We start from the raw sequence: 16,497 nt of genomic DNA, 5'->3' as shown, positions 1-16,497 counted from the left end.
AACGACTTAAATATCGAATTCAAATTCTTCATCCAAATGGTAAAATAAATATCCTTAACTAGCGCATCAATCAAGTTATATATATATATATTAGTTATTGAAATGGTAAACTAAAGAGGGAGAAAGGGACTTATGGTCCAATTTTAAAGGCTGACCATGGAAGCTTTTTTTTGTGTCCAAAGAACAAGATTGTGTTTCCTACTACTGTTGTGTGCACGCAAGTTTCAATTTTACATGCATAAATATACTTCTTTTAAATTTTATTTTATGTGTTTTAATTTAATTAGTAATAATTAAAAACTAACAATGATTTTTTTTTATATTTTTAAATTAAAAATAAGAATAATGTAATAAAATATTTTAAAATATTTTGTTACTTTTAAAGTCGTATAAAATCATGAATTGCCTAAATTAGGATAATAATATTAGATTATAAAAAATCATGAATCACCTAAACTGTTCAAATTTGAATGAGGTAATGAGCATTCATTTATTAACTTAACTTATTTGATTTTTTTTTGTTTAGTCAATTTAAGAGTTAAACTAATGTGTCGTCCAAATTAACTCATGAAATATATCAATATTTTTTTTATTTGATATAATATATATAATCTCAATAAAGAAAAAAAAGTACTCCGTATTAGATACATAAATAAATTATAAAAAATAAAAAAAATCCAAACTTACTAAAAATTATACAGATTAGATTTTAATTTATTATTATTTATTCTAATCCATACGACGACTCATTCAGTTATGTAACTCAACTCTATTAATCTCTTCATTTTTTTAACACAAAACATGTCCATTTGAACCTCTAAATCAAACATTAGACTAACACTTTCAAGTTCTTTTCTTTTAAAAAAAACTTTTACATTTAAAGAAAAGAAATAAAAGAAGTTGTTATTTTTTTCTAAGAATGTCTCATATTTTAATATCCCCTCTATAATTGAAGTAGTGGTTGGCACAAGAAAATTGCAAAAAAAAAAAAAAAGGAAAAAAAAGAGGAAGTGCCACGTGTCAAAAGAAAAAGAGAGGTAGCAACTCAAGAGAGTGCAATTCCACCCTAGCGGACTTGAAACGCAAGATTTCATCAAAAAACTAAAAACGAAACTGACAACAACATATAATTCCTTTCGATTCCGTCCCATAAATGGTTGTATTGTACCTGCGACCCTTTTGCTTTCCCCTTTTTTTCTGTTCATTTTCTCTCTCTTAACACACACACATATACACACAGTTTCACTGTCACTACAATTGAATGATGAATCAGGTTAGTGTTTTGGGGGTTCTTTGTCAATTTTTTCAATGTTCTTTGATGGAATTTGTGTATGACATTGATGTATGGTTAAAAGGGGTTGTGGAAATTGTGGAATTTGGTAGTAAAAATGTAGTCTTTATTATTGTGTTGCAAGTTACTGGACTCAAAAGGGTACTTGCATGTTGAAATTTCTGCTTAATTTTTGATTTTTTTGGTACCCCTTTTGAGTAATTGAGGTGAAGAATTAAGAAAGAAACCATCTTTTTATTAATTGAATGATGAGTCAGGTTAGTGTTTTTGGTTTTTTTTGTCAATTTTTTGTGTTCTTTGATGGAATTTGTGTATGACATTGATGTTTGGTTAAAAGGGGTTGTGGAAATTGTGGAATTTGACAGTAAAAATGTAGTCTTTATTTTGTTGTTGCAAGTTGCTGGACTCGAAAGGGTACTTGCATGTTAAATTTCTGCTCAATTTTTGATTTTGTGGCACCCCTTTTGAGTTATAGAGGTGAAGAAAGAAACCATTTTTATTTTGACTGATGAATCAGGTTAGTGTTTTTTGGTTTTCTTTGTCAATTTTTTGTGTTCTTTGATGAATTTGTGTGTGACATTGATGTATGGTTAAAAGGGGTTGTGAAAATTGTGGAATTTGGCAGTAAAAATGTAGTCTTCATTTTTGTTTGCAAGTTGCTGGACTTAAAAGGTTACTTGCATGTTAAAATTTCTGCTCAATTTATGATTTTTTGGTAGCCCTTTTGAGTAATAGAGGTGAAGAAAGAGATCATTTCTTATATTAATTGAATGAGACATACACACAGGGTTTCAGTCTCTACGTTCTCACTATAATTGAATGATGAATCAGGTTAGTGTGTTTGGGGTTCTTTGTCAATTTTTGTGTTCTTTGATGGAGAATTTGTGTATGACATTGATGTATCGTTAAAAGGGGTTGTGTAATTTGTGTGTTTTGACAGAAAAAATGCAGTTTTTTTTTGGTATGGCATGTTACTGGACTCATGCATGTTAAAATTTCTGCTCAATTTTTTTTCTAGCTCTTTTCCAAACTTAAAGAGTAATAGCGGTGAAGAGATAAACCATCTTTTTATTAATTGAATGATACACAAACTTTCTCACTACAATTGTTTCTCTTTACTGATGAATCAGGTTAGTAGTTTTGGTTTTCTTCGTCACTTTTTTATGTTCTTTCTTGTATATGATTGTACCTATGTACACTACATTCTGAAATTTGTTTCAAATTTTGGAAGACATGAATGTATAGTTGAAAGGGATTGGGGGAATTTTCGTGTGTTGGCAGAAAATTTAGCTACTGGACTCAAAAGGACTCATGCATGTAGAATTTTCTGTTTTTTTTGGCTGTACCTTTTTCTAAATTTAGAGTAAATTGATAGAGGTAAAGGAAGAAACCATCTTTTTATTGCTTAGTAGAGTTATCCAGTTCTGTATGTGCTTGAAAAAGCATTTGAAGCTTGAGTTGTCAACAATTGAATGACACTTAATGGAACTGTTTATTGATACATTTTAGAGTTATTTAAGCCTTTATCCCATGAATAAACTACGTGATTAATGCACAATGACACTCGATAAAATAGCATAGAGAACAACGTAAGAAAGAACAAGTTATAGATAAATAAAATAGCATCGAGAAAGTCCTCCTTAAAGTGTATTCCTTCCTTGGAATTATGGAGATCTTTTTGTATCTTTAAGGAAGTCTTAGGCTCCATCCCAAATATAGGATATTTTAGGGGTGTGTTGAAAGCGTTTCCTTTTCAGGGGACACACTGTTCAACTTGTGTTGCCCTATTTTCCTTTCCAAGATTGTTCCTATAAAGTTTCCTTTTTCACGAATGAAAAAGATCAAGTTTCCTTTCTGAAGATGCACTGCTCAACTCGTTTTTTTCCTATTTTCCCTACATCCCCTATAACTTCTCTATCACCCAGGGCAAAGAAAAGCAAGGATGGAAGCACGCTTTTGGTAGCCCCTTCTGTTTGGTTGAGAAATGGGAACACATACACTTGAAAATGTTGAATATAATTGTACCCAATAAGTTGATTGTTGTGGTCTGTGGAACAGAACGACTTCACAATTCGCGAGGGGTAAAACAAACTAGATAAAGATAATGTTTTCCCATAAGTTCGAGAAGAACGAATGCTTAAAATTGGTAAAATGGAAGGATAATTTACTTTGCCAATTTATCCAAAAAATAGGCTGCTAATTACCATGCAACATTTCTGTAATCTTGATTCTATGTTTTTGGTGTAATCAGATTTGGTCTAGATCCTGTATCTATTATTATTGTGTTAGATTTATTGACATAGGATCATAGGATCTGGATTTACTTGTAAATATGGCCCTAGTACAGCCCATGTACTGATCTGTTTCTATCAATATATACAAAGTTATCAGTTTAAAAAAAATGACATAAAAGAGTGCACGATAGGTTGGGTTATTAGTGAATCATGGTGACTCTAGATGAATTCTCTAAATGATTTGCAATTTTTAAGTCTTAACGGATTCAATGGTTATTTGGTGCAAAGGCTATTTATTTTTAAGGCTAATTTCTAAAATTTGTTGCACCTGTCCCTAGGATGTTCAGGGTTAGCTCAAAGATTTCAGGACTTCTGTTCACATTAAAGCTTACAAGTTTATCGAGTGTGTATCTTTCTTATGTTTATTTTTATTTTCTTAGGACAGGTGTGGAACCAGTGCTTTTAAAAATTATTTTACAATAAGCCCACTTTCCTAAATACTGCCACTTGATGTACGACCTGCCTACACAGTGTCCCTGACACAAATTCTTTCACCGATGAATACTGTGTATGTTTTGATAAATAATGAAACAGGAGAGGAGATGGAAATAAATTTAGCCTATCTTACACCTTAATGCTTTTACAGGCACATATTAGACATCTATCTAATGTGGGACATAAGTCTGTTAGAATGTCCCGCATTGGTTGAGGGGATGGGTTATTGTCTCCTTATATGGTTTTGAACGGCTCTTCCTCATGAACTAGCTCTTTGTGTTGAGTTAGACACAACATTGCTTGAAAAATGAGTTGGTGTCTACTTATGTGGTTTTTGGACATGAGCTAGCTTTGGTGTTGAGTTAGTCTAGGGTTCTTTTTCTTTACACTTAATCTACTTCATCTATGCATATATTTGACTAAGTCTGAGAAAGTGTCTAACATTTGTCCATCTCTGTTTGCAGAATTCAGCATACCGAAGTGGTTTTGCTTCTCTAGGGGTTTGGTTTGATGAATCAGGTACAAACCAATGCATTTTCAAAAATATACTAATTTGCACTATGGATGCTTTGTGCTGGTGCAAAATGTTAGTTGTCTCATTGTTTAAGAGTCAAGCTACTTTAACTCCCTCTGTTCACTTTTACTTGTCCACTATTCGAAAAATAGATTTTGACTTTTACGCACTTTTTTTTGACATTTTTTGTATCACTATTTGCTGCATTAAAACTACAGCTGTCCATACTTACAAGGGAATATAGGAAGATGTACTAAGCTATAACCTTCTTACAGAGATCCTAGAACATCAATAAAAGATCTATGTCTTCCATATATTCATGTTTACACCAAAAATAGAAAAGGGCTAGGCACTTCATCTTCAGTTTCTGGATAGAACTGTGATTATCTTTAAAACACCTTTGATTTCTCTCTTTCCAAGCTGTCCACCAAATGCACGCAGGGATAATCTTCCATCTTTCTTTCCGTTTTGACTGAGTATTATATTTTTCCAGCACTCCAAAACCTCAAGTGTATCTCTTGGCATCACCCACACGATCCCTTTTAATTTAAGGAAAATCCTCCAAAGTTGTCCAGTTAAATTGCAGTGTAAAAAGAGATGGTTGATTGTCTCTGATTCTTCTCCGCACAGATAACATTTAGAGCATAGGTGGAAGCCCCTTTTTTAAGTCCTTCATGAGACAGGACCGCGTTCCTGGCCACGAGCCAAGTGAAACTAGCCACTTTGTGAGGAATTTTGACTTTCCAGATTAATTTCCATGGCCAACAACTAATCTGGTTATTCCTTGTAAGCTGACTTGACTGAAAATCTCCCTTGTTTATCCACTTGCCATGTAAGATTGTCTTCCTGAGAGGAGGGGCCTTTGAATAGATTGAGAGTGCTGTAGAATTCTGCCAAGTTATCTATCTCCCAATCATTAAGGTGTCTTCTGAAGCTTAGATTCCAGCAATGAGCATTCCAGACTTCTCCTACAGTGGCATCTTCTTGTTGATTCAGGCTGAAGATAATCGGGAAGAGTTGCTTTAGTGGCTGTTGACCTAACCAGCTGTCTGACCAGAAAGATGTTTTCAATCCATTACCCACTTGATGACTGCACTTGCTCATGAATTTTGCCCCTCAAATTTCTGATAGACCTCCATAGACGGACTCCATAAGGTGTAGTGACTAACTTGGTTGTCCATTCCCCATCCATTTCATACTTTTGAGTAATTAGCTTCTTCCAGAGAGATTGTTCGTTTGAGGCAAACCTCCATAACCATTTCATCAAAAGACTATGGTTCTGAGTTATCAAGTTCTTGACTCCCATACCACCATACTTCTTGCTGATGATCACAGACTTCCATTTGACCAAATGTATCTTCCTGGTATCACAATTGCCTTGCCAGAGGAAGTTTCTTCTAAGAGCATCTATTCTATCCACCACGTTCGTTGGAACACGAAAAATGGACATCGTATAAGTTGGTAATGCATCCAATACACTGTTAATCAAGGTTAGTCTACCGCCCAAGGATAAGTATCGACTCTTCCAGTTAATCAACTTTTTTTCACATTTCTCTACGACTCCATTCCATATATCTTTGGAATTGCTTCTGGCACTGAGGGGCATTCCAAGGTAAATGGTTGGCAGCATACCAGTTCTTCCTCCCAGAATATTAGCCAAGTTGTGAATGTCAGGGACCTCATTAATGGGATATAGGAAACTCTTGTTCCAGTTAATGTGGAGCCCAGATATAGCCTCAAATAGAATGAAAATCACCCTCAAAAATCTTATTTGTCCTCTGTCAGCTCCACAGAAAACTAAAGTATCATCAGCGTATTGTAAATGAGTGATTTCAAGGTTATTGATGGCCCTTGAATCTACTCTAAAACCTGTTATCCAGCTGTTTGATTGGGCAGTTTTCATCATATCATTTATACTCTCCACGGCAATGATGAACAAAAAAGGGGACAATGGGTCCCCTTGCCTTAGTCCTCTCTGAGAAGAGAAGAATCCAGCAGGTGAGCCATTGACTAGGATTGAGAACTTGATGGTGCTGATGCAATAGTGGATCCAGCTGACCCATTTTTCTCCAAAACCCATTTTCATCATAGTTCTAAGTAGGAAATTCCAGTTTAAGTGGTCAAAAGCCTTTTGTATATGTAGTTTGCAAAGGATACCAGGTTCTTTGTTTCTGATTCTTGAGTCAACACATTCGTTGGCTATAAGAATGGCATCCATGGTTTGTCTCCCTTTTATAAAGGCCATTTGTTGGTCATCCACCAGCTTGTGCATCACTTTTTTGAGTCTCTCCGTCAACAACTTTGTGATAATCTTGTAGATAATGCCTATAAGACTGATAGGCCTGAAATCTTTCAATTCTTTGGCTCCCACCTTGGGAATCAATGCAACATATGTAAACTTCTTACAAATATGTTTCTTTCATGGAAGTTTTGAATAGTAGTAATGACCTCAGTGTTCACTACTTCCCAGCAATGTTTGAAAAAGGCCATTGTGAAACCATCTGGGCCAGGTTCTTTATCCCCAGCACACGCTTGGACACTGGACCATATCTCCTGCTCTTCAAATGGACTTTGTAGCATCAAATTATCTTCTGTGGAGATAGTGGGACAAACTCTCATGTTATTACGGGGTCTCCAATCTTCTGTCTCTGAATAAAGGTTCTGATAAAAAGAGATGATCTCCTTTTTTATATCAGCAGGATTCCTTTTGGACTCACCATCAATTTCCAACAAGTCAATATTGTTGTATCTTCTGTGTGCATTAGCTGTTGTATGAAAGAACTTGGTGTTGTTGTCACCATGTTTCAACCATAATGCTCTTGATCTCTGTCTCCAGGCCATCTCCTACTTCTTTGCAATCTCCTCAAAGTCCATAGTTAATGCGATTTTGTTTCTTATTTCCTCCTCTGTTAAGCTTCTGAGATCCTGGATCTCATCAAGTTCTGATAATTGCTTTATGCACTTTTAGCATATTAAGAGAAGACAATTTTTTCCCATGTTTTACCCTTGGCATTAATTATTTATTCCTCAACTCATTTTCCAAGACCTAATACTAAACATCAATTAAAAGGGGGTAGTGTGGTAAAATAGTCATATCAATCATTGTTTTCTTAATGGGTGTGTCAAGTCCAAATGTGACAAGTAAAAGTGAATGGAGGGAGTACATATGAACTAGTATATTTCTTGTTAAGTTGCTTTGTTTTTCCTTTGGTCTTGCTTATGTGATTCAGATTCTTTTTCCCATTTATAATTGACGTGGATACACTTTACAGGCTTTTCTCATTATCTTGTGTTACTAATTTATTATGATCTAAGGAAGTCATTACTGTGTTCTTTCTTGTTAAATCCAGATGAATATGAAATCTTGGTACATTGATTTTCTGTTTTGGGATTTAATGGCAGCCAGAGTTATGTCTATTTTGACGGGTACTTAGATAGACCAAGGTGGTAAGTTTGACTCCCGAACCTGCATTGGTGTTCTTATAAGCTGCTCAGGTGCCAGAATTTGTGGCTCCGAGCTTATTGTATATGCAGAAGAAATTATTCAGTTGTAATGGTGTATAGCCTGACCCCATTAAATCAAATACTTAAAAAAAGGCTGAATAGCATACCTAGTCAAATATGTTCTGTTTAGCTTTTTATATGTCTGATGATGCATCAGCTATCAGTCTCTTTTGATTTTGGTTGGCTAATTTGTTACTTTACTGTAAGCTTGATTTGTGTGGTGTGAGTCTAACTTATTTTTCCTTTTCTGCAAGTTGCTACAGAGGAACTTCATTCTTCTAGATGTGGATGTATTGTGACTCTTGCAACAAATAAAACAGCTTGAATTAAATCCTGCAGCATGATTCCAATTCTTATCCACCATAAAAAGGAAAAAGAATCCAATCCTTGTGCCGAGTGAATGTTATGTACTGAGACCTTAGACCAGCATATCTCATAAAAAGAATTGTTCACAATGTCTGACATGATGATTTGTTTTTTATGGTATTGTAATTCTTAGTTCATAGAAGATGAACCTGTTATTGATGCTTTAGAGGATAATACAATTTATGCTGCATGTTGCTTTTAGAAACCCGTGATGATCATGCTTCTATCTCTGGCGTCTTGTGTTTTGATGAGAAGAGGGTATTAAAGGGCATGGAAAGGAAAGGTGCTTTGTACAATATAGGTATGTCATCTCATGTTTTTCTTTAATCCTTGGGGTGATTGTTGCTTTGGCATATAGTGCTCCGTTTCAATATGTTTTTCTGGTTTTGACTTGGCACAAAGTTTAAGAAAGTGAAGAATTTTTTTGAATCTTGTGGTCTTAAATTAAAGATATCTGGACTGTACCAAAATATCCTTTAATCTTGTGGTCTTAAACATGCCCGGTGGAAAGTGAAATTAAAAGAGTTGCCAAAAAAGTAAAGAGGCATTCTTTTTGAAATGGACTAAAAAGGAAAGTAAGACAAACAAATTAAAACGGAGGGAGTATAATGTACAATGTAGCCCTTTATCTTTGACTGTTATATCTGTTTATCTATAATTATACTGTGATCACTTCTCATAGTTCCTCACTTCTCATAGTTCCTTTTATGGTTCTCAGGTTCCAGTACTGCATCTAAACGGGAAAATGAAATTAACCAAGTATGTGACCTTCCCTACGGTAGATTGCCCTTTTTTTTGTTTTGAAATTGGTAACTTTGTATATTTCTATAAATGATCGTAGATCAAACAGTACATTGGTTCAACTTGCACCATATTATCAAAAGACTCTTAGAAACTGGAGTTATTCTAGTCTTCTAGAGGGAGTCTAATACATCTAGAATTTCAACAGTTTCTTCCGAGTGAGACTGTCTATGCCAAAAACAAAAGAGAAAAATGCAATTCATCTTGATCTACATAATTGCTTCTATTTTCAAAACATCTGGAATTCCTCTCTTTCCATATTGTCCACCACATACAAGCTGGAACCATTCTCCATCTTCCTCTGTCTCTGACTTCCAAACCTGCTTCTTCCCAACTTGCTAGAGTTCCAGAAATCTTTCCAGGCATTATCCATGTGATACTTTTGAGTGCCAGGAACATCCTCCATACTTCTCCTGTTATCTTGCAATGGAGGAAAAGATGATTTAATGTCTCTGCGATTTCCTCACATAGGCAGCATCTGGGGCAGATAGTAATCCCTGTATTCATCAAGTTATCTCGAGTAAGAACTGCTTCTCTTGCCAAAAGCCAGACAAACCTGAAACCTTACATGGTATTTTAGTCTTCCAAATGTGCTTCCAAGGCCATTCTACCATTTGATTATTGGTTTGGTTCATATTTTTATCAGCTGCATTCACTTTGTAAGCACCACTACTGTGTCCATTCCACCATAATCTATCAACCCCTTCCTGTAAACCTCCAAAAGTTCCCAGCAGATTGAAGAAAGCAGTCACCCTCTCACCTCCCAGTCATTAGGCATTCTTTTGAAGGTAATATCCCAACCTTGATTTGACCACTGTTCTGCCACTGTATTATGTTGATGAAGTACAAGATTGTAGATGTCAGGAAATTTATAGCCATTTATCCTTCCAGAAAACAGATTTACTACCATCTGCAACTATAATGGAGCTTCTGTTTTTCAGCGAAGGTCATAAGATCCTGATAGATCTCCATAAACTAACCGCATGAGTGTTGATCTCCTTTGTCATCCATCTGTCCTCTTCCTCATACTTTGCTTTGATAGCCCTTACCCCTGGATATGGTCTTCTTGTGTGCATCTCCAAAGCCATTTTATTTTTAAAACCTTGTTCTGGAACTTCAGATCTTGCTTTTTTAGATTATAGAATATGTCTAATCTGGTGTTTAATTTCTTATGCTTTTAGAAATTTGCTCTATCTGTTGATATTTTATCCTATGTATTTTTTGCTTTTCCTAGTTTTGTTTGGCCCAATCAGGAATTTGATACTTTGGTTAAGTTTATGTTATTGCTGTCCCCCATTTCTTACACAGAAGAAGAAAAAGCTGTTGTCTCCTATTTTCCTTTTGGAAGAACCTGTATCTTTTTGTACCTCTGTAATACCTTATCAAGATTGTCTCTCTTTTCTTTCCTTTTATACATATGAAGAAGTTTGTCTCAGTGTCTTGTTTAGCATTTTATCTGCCCTCTCTTCTAGTCTAGATATAGGTTACCGGAAGATGAGTTGATGGATTTCTTGAAGGCATGGAAGTGTACGGGATGTTATCTTTTTTTTTGTTGTTGGATAAATTAATAAATTTTAGTGATAGTTGGGCCAAATACCTGTATACAAGTGGTATACCATAAGTAAAGAACCTACAAAAACAGACGGTTCTCTACAAATGACACCAAGTCACCTATGCAGACAGGAACCTCATGGGTGCACCAATGAGAAGGGACAAGAGGCTATTCCTAGTGTATAAAAGTACTCTTCCCTTTGAAAGCCCTTATATTTTTTTCTCTCTTGCTCCACACAACCCATATACGTGCGAGTGGAGCAACCTTCTACGACTCATGTCTCCTCATCTGCCTCCCACAGCTCCAGCTGAACAATATCTTCCATTGTACCTTACCAAAAGAACACATCTTTGTGTAATTGAAAGAAGTACGATGCCTTCATAATATAAAACTAAAGGAATTTTTGGATTGAAATGTTGAATACTCGGGAGTGTCAGTAGTCTTGATTCTCAACTTGAAATAGTCACTGTATGGCTCTCTTTTTGTCCCTAGGAGATTAAACACAGCTCCACAAATATGCTGGAGTTAGACATCAAGGAATTGTTCTTTCAAATTGCTTTGACATTCTGATGTATAACAAATTTGCTTCTCAGCCCTTGAGTTGATTTCTTTTTCTTTATCGTTGGAATCCCTAAGTTATTTACTGTTGCTCTCTGAATTTTTTGGGTGTGGGAGTTCCTTTCCTGTGCATGTTGGCTGTTTCCAGGGGTGTTTTTTTGTTTTCATTCAATCAATACTATCTTGAGATCTGTCTTTACTGATTTACCTGGTAAATGTACCAGGTGCTTGATCTAAAGCGAAGTCAATTTGAAGCCGGAAAAATTCAAGCACAAAATGATCTTTCCACTCCATGTGAAGATTATCTTTTAGGTAAACCGTTTTCGTAAGTTATGATGTTCGTATTATTACAACAAAATATTGTATACCAAGAATAACTACAATTCTTTCTGGTTTTCTTCGAAACAGATATTGAATTTGCTGAAAGCATCACAAATCTGGATTATGGTTCAAGTAGAGGATTGCTGGACCCTATTTTAGAAAGTCAGATTCCATTATCCAGTTGTGATGGAACTGACACCTGTGGAATGCCATACTCTTCAGGGTTAGTTGTGCAAGAAGCTCAAAGTCAGAATGCTATGTTTGGCCTTACCAATTCAGAGTTGCATGACCTTTCTCGTGACAAATGTGAAAGTCAGATACTAGTTGAGTACAGTGCTGTGAAATTCCCTACTGCGTTCAATCCAGGAGATATCAGCAATGTGGATGATGTGGCAGGCTTCTTTGCTGAAGCTGCATCTTCTGAGAAAATGAATGACAGCATGATTGACCATTCTGCACTAACATCTAATGGAATTTCTTTTATGTCTAATTCTATGCATAATGAGGGGCAAGTTGTAAACCGTGAAAGCTTTGATATGCATGAATCCTCCGTAATAAGCCCTCCAGTCACTTCTCAAGCAATAAGAATTGACACTCCTGTCACTCAAAAGCGTCTGCGCAAGCCTACACGAAGGTATATTGATGAATCCTCAGATCTTAATGCTAGACGTTCTAAGAAAAGAGCAGAGGTTTCTACTAGTGCACCAGAATCAAAGAATAAGCTTCTCAAAGTCAGATGTCAGAAGAAATCTCATTCGGAATCTATGGAAATGGAATTGTTTCCCGAAGAGTCTTCTTATAAAGCTATTCAAGTGCCTTTTGCTTCTCTTGTGAATGAAGAATGTGATAAGAGGCATGCATCCAATGCAATACAGGTACGCTACAAAAAAAATTGAAACAAAATGTGTAGTTTCAGTATTGTGATCCTTGCACTGCATCTATGTATCATCACCTTTAGGTTCCCTTTATTAGGCCAGCAGTATAATTTCAGTCGTGCAAGTCGGTTAACAAATTAACAATCAACCATCCCCTTTGTTGACAACCTGTTCAAAACTCAAAATGATGACAGTCGGTGTAACCCGTGCTTGCTTGAAATTTTTGGGTGGTGAGTTCAGGTTCTTTTTGAAAAAAAAAGGGGGTGATCTTCCATGCCATTGTGTATTCAGCATATCGTGATAGCCTCCATACTTTTCCTGGATCTTCTTGCAACTTTTTAATAATGTCTGAATCTTCAGTTATCATTTTCCTTAACATAAAAGTTGATCTCCTTGAAGGTTCTCAAACCTCACAAGGAGGAACCTTATAAGGAGGCTACAGTTGTGAGTCCTAAAGATGATGCTGTTGCACCAAAGAAGTTGGATCAAGATGGTGCGCGGAGGAAACATCACAGGCTCTGGACTGTTTCAGAGGTCAGAAAGTTGATTGATGGAGTTGCCCAATATGGAGTTGGAAGATGGAGTCATATAAAGAAGCTTTATTTCTCATCATCTGTTCATAGAACACCTGTGGATCTCAAGGTAAGCACAATGGCCACTATCAGACATTCTTCAACCAGACGAGTCAAGAAAAACCATGCATCATCTAGTGTGTGGATGTTACTTACCAAAAGTTGGCACTCTGTTGCTTAAACTTCTTGCAGGATAAATGGAGAAATCTTCTTAAAGCAACTTATCTACAGAAACAAAGCAAAATAACGGTTAGTTTTCATTTTTGAAAAGATCAATGATGCTCGATGCTTGCTGTGAATCATGAGCCTTTGTTTAACTTAATGCAATAGCTTCTAGCTGTTTTGTTATATAATTACTTTGTATATATAGCCATCATACATACTGAGGACATGACCCTAGATAGGAAGGTTTGGAGGTCGAGGATTAGGGTAGAAGGGTAGTAGGTAGTCGTGTGCTGTAGTATTGTTCCAAGGGAGAAAGCATGGAGCTAGTCTTCTTTGCTCATCGTTTAGTAGAGTCGTATCTAGTATTTACATAGTATCTTATTCTTCAATTTTACTACTACCTGTTAGTCTTCTTTGCTCATCGTTTAATAGAATCTTATCTAGTATTTACAGTATCTTATTCTTCAATTTTACTACTACCTGTTACTTCAATTGCTTTGTTTATCTTGCCATTTTGTTGTCGTTATTTTCATTTCTTTCTTGAGGGTCTATTGGAAACAACTTTTCTACTCCACAAAGGTAGGAGTAAGGTCTGCATACACATAACCCTACCCAAACCCCACTTGTGGGATTACATTGGGTATGTTGCCATCATAATTATTTGTTTTGAATTTTTTGTTTGTTTGTGTTTGTGCACACTGGAGTCCTAGTAATACTAAATCATGTTGGTGAAATCAGATTGTCGTATAGTGGAGTGTCATTGAGTACACTTTCCTCTTTAAATTATTTATTCATGTTTAGTTGCATTTTCAGTTTCACCTAGCATGAGTCGAACTCATCAAGTTAGTAGGAAGCTCAACTCTCAAGAATCTATGCCTATATGCATTTGATGGATAATATAGTGACGCGGAGTGTTTGACGTTCCTCAGGCTTTCCCCTTATTTTTAGAGTGCTTACTTTTCTCATGATAGTGACCGGATTATCATTGATGCAGGAAAAGGGTAAACATAACCTGTCTTGGCGACCTTTGCCAAAGTCTGTCCTGCATCGAGTCAGTGAACTGGCCAACATGCATCCGTATCCAAGAAACCGGAGGTGCAAGAGTTCCCGTTCTCCATGTGCTTCATCTTCTTCCGAGCATACTAACAGTTCTAACATCCAGTGACGACCCCAGCTGTCCATCCGGAGATTCGTTGAGATTTCTTTTATGAAATTCCTCCTCCTATGCATAGTTACAGGAGTAACATCTGGTGGCAACCCGATTTTACGTGCAAAATATTGGTTGAGCTCTCGTATACCAACTCGTGCATAGTTCGTGTATAGAGCAGCTTCATTTCAAGTGAAAAAAAGGTTCTGTATAATCTTCATTACCTCTAGAAATGCAATTGTCACTTCTGTAAACGTTTTTTGAATTTCTAATTGATACAAGGGACTTCATGTTTCAGCATTTTGTTCATAAGGTAGTATATGAAATAGTTTTGCCGCCGCGATTTCCCATTTTACTTTTTCAAAATTTTGTGCAAGAATTGGAACACAAGGAAATTGATTTGGGTGACATCCTTTGGTTTGTAGTCCACACAAATAGCAACTTTGGAGTTGTATCCCTGCCAAGAGCTAATTTAGTGTGAAGGAAAATATTTTTTCTTTTTGGTTGTGGTCCGGCTCTTTTTCGGACCTTTCGGACCTTGTGCATAGCGGGAATTTAGTGTTCGGACTTTGGAATTTAGTGTTCGGACTTTGTGCATAGCGGGAATTTGGCTCTTTTTTCATAGCGGGAATTTAGTGCAAAAGGGCTGTCTTTTTTCTAATGATATCTCATTGCTAACTTTTAAGCACTTCACCAATTTTGTTGCAGTTCTAGTTTTTGATCAACTAGCTAGACATTAACTTTCAATTTTCATTCAACAGAAAAGTTATGAGGAAGTGATCTCCTACGTCACTTGGATACAATTTGAATAGAAATAAATGAACCTATAATATTTTTTTGTGTTTTACTTTTTTACTTATGACCTGTAAAAGGGGTCATATAACCAAAGTACGGCAATTTTTGCAACTTGTAATCAGTATTTGATGACTTGCATGAAGGCAGGTAAATTATAGTAAAACACTTATCATTAATTAACATCGAGTAGGTACATTAGGGGGTAAAGCGGTTCTCCCTTCGCGCTTCATATACCATAGACACAAGGTAGTGATACTCATATAGAAGATGGAAAGACGAACACACATACATAGTTTCTAAAATGTATTACATCATGCATAGTTGCAAGACATACAAAGTTCAACCTCTTCCGTTATCACTATTATCACCACCACCACCACCAGTTGCTGCTCCGCCAGTAGAGCTGTCTCCTCTCTGATTATAGTATTCTCTTGGTATGTTATGATGGTTATCTACATCGCGATCGGGGTACATATACTTTTTACCTACACCAAATCCCACTCCATTGTCCATTATTTGTTCTTCATGTCCCCTTCCTCCCATCAAGGCTTTTCTAGGATATGCCACTCCCAAACAAGAACAAAACATGACTATAATCAACATAAACACTAAGAATTTCTTCATGTTGAAACACAATAACTACATATATTAGTCTAAGATAATGAGATACAACTCCCAAAAAGCACAAAAGGAAAGAAAATATTGCTTGAGTTTGTGTTTTTTGCTATTTGTACTCACAATGGAAGTGAACTCTACAAATTTAGGTTTCTAAGTTTAGCTTATATAAAGACTTTTTTTTTTGGGTTAATCAATTAGGTTATATAAATGATGTGAGATGTATGTGTTGGTTTCATGGAGTCTCCACCATAAAAGAAGATCATAAGTGGGTTTTAAGATATACATATATAAAGAAATTTTTACATAATCAGGTCATATTTTATGTTACATATTGTAAGAAATGATCTGTCTTATTTTTAACATGTTAAAGCAAGTTTATCTGTAAATATATTTTGAATGATTTGATAAATGTAATTTTTTTATACTGGTGATGTATATATTTTTAAAATACATTTTTCCTACAAGATGAAGCAGCCTAAACAGGGAAAACCCACATAATGAAGTGGAATTGGAAGACTTTAGTGAAGTCAACAGAAGCATCATTAATTTCCATTATTAGTTGCCTTTCACTATTATTATGATTAACTTACTATAATAATTAAGAGCAAGTCGAGTTCGGTTATATAAATCTTCATTAATTATGTTTTTTTATTTAAGCTTCAATTTTTATTATGAATTGATTATCGTGA

The 16,497-nt window shown here is 35.6% G+C and overlaps 1 protein-coding gene across 4 annotated transcripts; it reads left to right on the top strand.

The window, feature by feature from the left end:
* The first annotated feature begins 1,128 nt into the window (after positions 1 to 1,128).
* On the top strand, positions 1,129 to 14,692 carry LOC129882012 (uncharacterized). 4 transcript variants are annotated; one of them, XM_055956117.1, is made up of 10 exons: positions 1,129 to 1,273; positions 2,079 to 2,122; positions 4,485 to 4,539; positions 8,607 to 8,705; positions 9,123 to 9,163; positions 11,540 to 11,627; positions 11,724 to 12,511; positions 12,911 to 13,153; positions 13,276 to 13,332; positions 14,243 to 14,692. In XM_055956117.1, exons 2-10 carry the CDS (start codon positions 2,111 to 2,113, stop codon positions 14,411 to 14,413), a joined length of 1,554 nt encoding a protein of 517 aa, XP_055812092.1. In that variant the 5' UTR covers positions 1,129 to 1,273; positions 2,079 to 2,110; the 3' UTR covers positions 14,414 to 14,692. The 4 variants fall into 4 exon arrangements, with proteins under 4 accessions (XP_055812092.1, XP_055812091.1, XP_055812093.1 ...); XM_055956116.1 differs by lacking the exon at positions 2,079 to 2,122 and having other exon boundaries at positions 1,130 to 1,273; XM_055956118.1 differs by lacking the exons at positions 1,129 to 1,273; positions 2,079 to 2,122 and adding an exon at positions 7,885 to 7,981.
* The last annotated feature ends 1,805 nt before the right edge of the window (positions 14,693 to 16,497 follow it).

Source organism: Solanum dulcamara, chromosome 3, assembly GCF_947179165.1.
Source record: "Solanum dulcamara chromosome 3, daSolDulc1.2, whole genome shotgun sequence".
Lineage (NCBI taxonomy): Eukaryota > Viridiplantae > Streptophyta > Magnoliopsida > Solanales > Solanaceae > Solanum > Solanum dulcamara.
Note: the sequence above shows the minus strand (reverse complement) of the source record. Positions and strands in the feature narration are given on the sequence as shown.